At 37.7% G+C, this 5,635-nt stretch overlaps 1 protein-coding gene across 1 annotated transcript in view; it reads right to left on the reverse strand.

Moving 5' to 3' along the window:
- The window catches only part of LRP2 (low density lipoprotein receptor-related protein 2), a 136,338-nt gene that overhangs the window by 41,643 nt on the left and 89,060 nt on the right, over window positions 1–5,635 (reverse strand). The window contains exons 43-46 of the mRNA XM_009325415.1: window positions 4,541–4,744; window positions 3,905–4,147; window positions 2,717–2,842; window positions 894–1,013 (exon numbers count right to left, since the gene is read on the reverse strand). Coding sequence (XP_009323690.1) covers window positions 894–1,013; window positions 2,717–2,842; window positions 3,905–4,147; window positions 4,541–4,744 — 693 coding nt within the window. The remainder of the gene's footprint in view (window positions 1–893; window positions 1,014–2,716; window positions 2,843–3,904; window positions 4,148–4,540; window positions 4,745–5,635) is intronic.

The raw sequence follows: 5,635 nt of genomic DNA on the forward strand, positions 1-5,635 counted from the left end.
GGGCCCACTTCTCCAGCTTGTCCAGGTCCCTCTGGATGGCATCCCATCCCTCTGGCGTGTCGACCGCACCACTCAGCTTGGTGTCATCTGCAAACTTGCTGAGGGTGCACTAGGTCCCACTGTCTGTCACTGATGAAAATATTAAACAGTACCGGTCCCAATACGGACCCCTGCAGGACGCCACTCATCACCAGTCTCCATCTGGACATTGAGCCATTGACCACTACCCTCTGGAGGTGACCATCTAACCAACTCCTCACCCACCAGACACGCCACCCATCAAATCCATACCTCTCCAGCTTAGAGAGAAGGATGCTGTGGGAGACCGTGTCAAAGGCCTTACAGAGGTCCAGATAGACGACATCTGTAGCCCTTCCCGAGTCCACTGATGTAGTCACTCCATCATTACCATCAGTTTCTATTGTACATACAGGATTTGCTTATTGTAATACTATGATACTCTACCTCATACTGTGTCAACAATGTTCCTCTGCATCCCACATTCCTTTTTTCCCCAAATGCAATACTGCACACACACTTCCTGTACAACACGACATCTGCTTTTACATCCAAAACAGTATGAAAATACTTGCTACTTTTCGTTACTTGATTCACCACCATCACAGTCTTATAAAGAGACAGGAGGTTATACATTAAGAGTAATCACATTAAAAGCAATCAATCAATTGTGTCAATTAAAAGCCTTCATACTCCATACACACCTTTAAGTATTTAAGAGTTGAATTACTCAGTGACTCAGGTTATTTAGAGTCAGTGAATAAACCTCAGAAGATACTTATTTTCCACCTAGTCTGGATTCAAGCTGCTGCCTACAAGAGAAACTACTGATTTCCCATAACCCATCATGTTGTATCTTCTGAGTGTAAACTTACCACAAGAGGCAGGTTCATCAGAGCCATCAGCACAGTCTATTCCTTGATCACAGTACCAATGAGCAGGAATACAACGTCCCGATGTACAACGAAACTCACTATTTGTGCAAGTCAGTGAGACTGGAAGAAAAAACCTATGTATGACTTCTTTCTTTCTGTTACCTTTCCAACTTGTTTTAAGTTGCTTTTGAGTCCATGTTACGCAAAAATATTACAGACCCCAAAAAAGAAAGAGAAAAAATTATGCTAGGAAGGATGTCTTTTCACAGCCTACCTGCAAAGAGTTCATTGTACAAACTAGCTTGATCTTTGAACGCAAAAAATGGGCTTAATTCTCTCCTTGGGTATACGTATCAGCTAATAAGTAGATAGAATTTGCCCTGGAAATAGGATTGCATGCAGCAACTGTAAATATGTTCTACATTTATACCTGAGATTCGTGCACAAGAAAATTACCACAGTCCAATATACTCATTTCTCCAGTGCCCAAACGAGGCAGTAGCAGACTCCATGCTTTAAAAGAATTCAAAATGTGCAGTAAGGAAGTAATATCGCATGGTAGATAATGCTTTCCTTGTTATCCCACCAATTTTTCTTCACTTAGAAGTAGGAATCTTTTCTTAATGGCAGTGAAGAACAAACTGTAGCACTGAATAGTTCCAGCTAAACACGCTTCAAATATTTCTTCTGCCCTTTGGCTGAGCCCCTTGATCCTGGCATGTACAGTGGGTTTGAGAATTTCTTCAGTAGTTACTGATACTTTCCTGTACCCTATGATGGTTTCAAGATACCAAAAAGGACCCGGTCTGGCCTTTTAACTTGCTCTTCTATATGCCTTTAATGATGAAAATCAAAGGCAATTAACACATTGCTCATTAATGTCTTGGGGCTTCTTTCATCTCCCATTCTCCCTTTCTCTCCCTCTTTCTTGCCCTTCACCACTTCTCAATTTAAGTAATTCAGCAGTGCTGCTGGGACATAAACAGTAGAAGGGACAAAGCACACCTTTCATGAGCAGCACAAGACTCACTATGTCTGTATATATAGCCACATATTTTTGACACGTAGGGGTCCATAGATAAAAGTGGCCACGTTTTGGCTAGAAAAATTGAACTCATATTTTAGACAAATTGTGGCATAGTTAACTCAAGGCAGGTACCTTTAGGAAAACTAGTGAAAGCAAAAATAATCCACTTAGGCAATACTAAAAATAAATCATTATCTGAAAATATCCGTTGTGTTTTATAAACTGATCCAAAACATTTTATATAGGAAAAGTACTACCTAACTACTACCTAATACAAATGTCTGTACTAGCAAAGGTAAGCTGTTTTGTAATTAAGGCTGATTGAAAACTAGACACTTTTGTACACTAACTGGAAGCTACAATGAACAACAAATCATATGCTAAGGCATACATAACTACATGAAAAAGCTGAAAGAAATTACATTTGAGACTGTATACAAGTTCATTTGATTAGAAGGAAAAATATTCTAATGTTAAAGTTCCAGAAAAAGCCAACTCACTATAATACTTAAGTGCCAATTACCTTGTAAAACCGTAAAGGATAGAGAGCAGAATAAGCAAAAGGAATGATCCCTCAAATGTTGTATAAAAATGCTGCAAAAAATTATGATCTTTTTTATTAGATAAAAGCATGATTTAGATAATTGAGAGCTAATAATACAATGCATATACCTTATAACTCTTCAGTATCACAAGAGCAGATGTTTTGAGAACAGTTGGAGTTATGTCAAAGGTAAAGAGCAGTGGAATAAATTACTGCAGTACAGAAAAAGTAACCAAGGCCCTATCAACTTACCACAGTGAGTAGGGCTCTCATCACTCATATCTCCACAGTCATTATCACCATCACACAAATACGTTCGAGGAATGCAAATATTTGTGCTTTGACATTTTGTAAAACCAGACTGGCAAGTGCGCTCCGCTTTAAGGAGGGAGAAAAAAAAAAAGCAAAAGTTCTTTAGAGCTTTTTTTAATACCATTATGCTGTATCTCATTGAAAGATACATAATATTGTTAAAAAGAGTCCCATGTCACTCACTCGCTTAAGTGCTCTCATACTGCTCATGCTATATGGAAACAATTAGACAATTGCTTTTATTGACAAAAATCCTGACAAAAACATGATCAAAGATACGCATGCCAATACTTGGGGGTGAGATAATGTAAATTGGCATGTATTCACACTGTAATGCCTGCATTACAACTACAAACAACTAATAGACCAGGAATTTCAAATACTCAGATTTCACTGAGAATACAAAAAATTGTCACAAATAATATGTTTAAAAAAAAAAATCAGTGTGCACACAAAAATGTAAAAAAAAATTCTCTAAATACATTTTCATCAATTTCTCTAACTCCAGATATAAATTTTCCACTGAAGAATGTAATGTTAGTGCAAAGACATGATTAGTTTCATTAACTGCAATAGTAGTCAATATTGAACTCATCACAGTTTACATCTTAAGAAAACCAAACATAACTGATAACTTTTTGAGAGCTATAAGGCATATAATTTTAAACAGAATAAATATAAACTGTGTCTGTATAAGAGTCACAGTATACACTCCTGATGATAAAATCTAATATAATTAATATAGCATGACACAAAGTAAAAACCCACTGTCAAACTCCAGGCTAATCCTGCAAAAATATAAGCCCTGCATCCAATTCATCTGAAATAATCTTTTTGAAGTCCATGGGATTACTCACAAGACCTAACATTAAGCACTGCATGAGCATTTGTTGCATCAAAGCAGATTATTTAAAGCAATACTTATTATGTAATATCTTAAGGTACTCCAGAATATCTTCTAACAATTCTATTTGCTTCAAATAACACAAAGCAGAATCTGTAACGAAAATAAAGAAATCTTTTATCCTCTCTGCTGATTTTGACATAATGCTTCACAAACACATTTGCCTCTTCTTTGGTCTAAAGAGTCAGACTCAAATAGGCACTAGGTAATTAGGATAAACTTACGGCAATTTCTCTCATCTGATGTGCCATTATCATAACAGTTGTTTACTCCATTGCAGACGTACTGAAGAGATATACACCTTCCATTATTGCAAGTAAATTCTGTGTGGGAATCACAAGTTCGGAACAAGCAGCCAACCTCATCACTGTTATCTCCACAGTCATTGTAGTGGTCACAGCGGTAATGATAGGGTACACATCGCCCATTACCACAGGTAAAAGCTGTTGGCTGACAAGTATGGAAAGCTGCAGGAAATTAAAAAAAAAATTAGAAAAAGAATATACATGGATAAAAACGTAATCTAAGTTCTCTGACAAATTAACAAGTAAAATCACAATATTTTTACCTGCCAGGGCAAACACAGCTGCAAAACGGACTGCATGAAAAGTAAAATACATATTTAAATTAAACAAAGTAGAAGTTGGCTATACATGATAAAAATTCAATACTATAGTGTGTTTGGATTCTAGAGCAAATCACTAGCCATTCAGACCTCCAGTCTGTGAGCAGGCAAGGGACCATTTCCAAACTACAGCCATTAAGATCCATGATCATAAAGCCATAAAAGTGATAGAGAATACAGTACAGGCAAGACAGAGTATGCATCACTTTCTCATGCAGTTATTTTAAATGCTTACCACACACACTTTCCAACTCATCGCTGCCATCACCACAATCATTGTCATTGTCACACTTCCATCGCTCGGAGATACACCGCCCATTAAGGCATGTGAAGAAACCAGTATCACACCTGGTACCGTTATCCACAATACAGTGCTTGTTATTATTGGCTAAATACCAGCGACCTTCAGAGGGGCACTGACATTCTGCACCAGCAGGACCTGAATTTATGTTTGACAGTTAAAAAAAAAAAGGGGGGGGGGACAAAAAAAGAAACAAATTTAACATTGATGCTTTAGATAGGGTTCTATGAAACCATTCACAGCTGTAACACTGGAAAAGGGAATGAAATTCTCACAACTCCTGTAAGATCTATCTGCTTAGATAGAAGTGTGGTGACTTATCCAGATTTTTATCTCAGTTAAGCGTATACAAATGCATTAAAACCCACAAGAGTTATTTCAGAGTTCCCTAGAGGAACTGAGATCAGAACTTGGACTATCTTAATATTTGCTTGTTGTCCAAATAGTTTTTGGGTGGCAGCAAGATGGCATCTGATGCTTTCAAACATCAGAGCTATACCAGCTGAGGCTCTATCCTTTGAAATGAAAACATGGTTTTCAAAACTCCTTGCACTAGACTAACTGCTCTTCTCAAAATCAATGAGAAGTTTGAGTTGTTTTCAGGCAAGACAGATTTTTAAAGGCATTTAAGATGCTACAAATGAAAGCAGGCACTGAATGGGTTTTTCAAAGTCAAGGATTGTAACTTCCAAAAATCCACAACACAGGAAACAGCTCTGTAACAGGTATGCTTTTTGGGGTATACTACCATTCTGGTTTCCTGGCCATCTGGACCCCGTGACCTGTTGGAGCACTTCGACTCTCTCCTTACTCATGCACAAGGAGAGATACAAGATGGGATACATATGTCACTCAGGTCTCACCCCAATATGCAGATGATGATATAGAGCATGTTTCTGGAGTCCATGACTCAAAAGGACACCTGCCCCACAATGTAGATAGAAATCAGTTTGTGCTATCTTCTTAGTAATCGTCCAACATTTAAAGTGAGGCAGTAGAAACGTTTCTTTTGGAAATCAATCATTAGGG

This window comes from Pygoscelis adeliae, unplaced genomic scaffold, assembly GCF_000699105.1.
Source record: "Pygoscelis adeliae isolate BGI_AS28 unplaced genomic scaffold, ASM69910v1 Scaffold106, whole genome shotgun sequence".
Lineage (NCBI taxonomy): Eukaryota > Metazoa > Chordata > Aves > Sphenisciformes > Spheniscidae > Pygoscelis > Pygoscelis adeliae.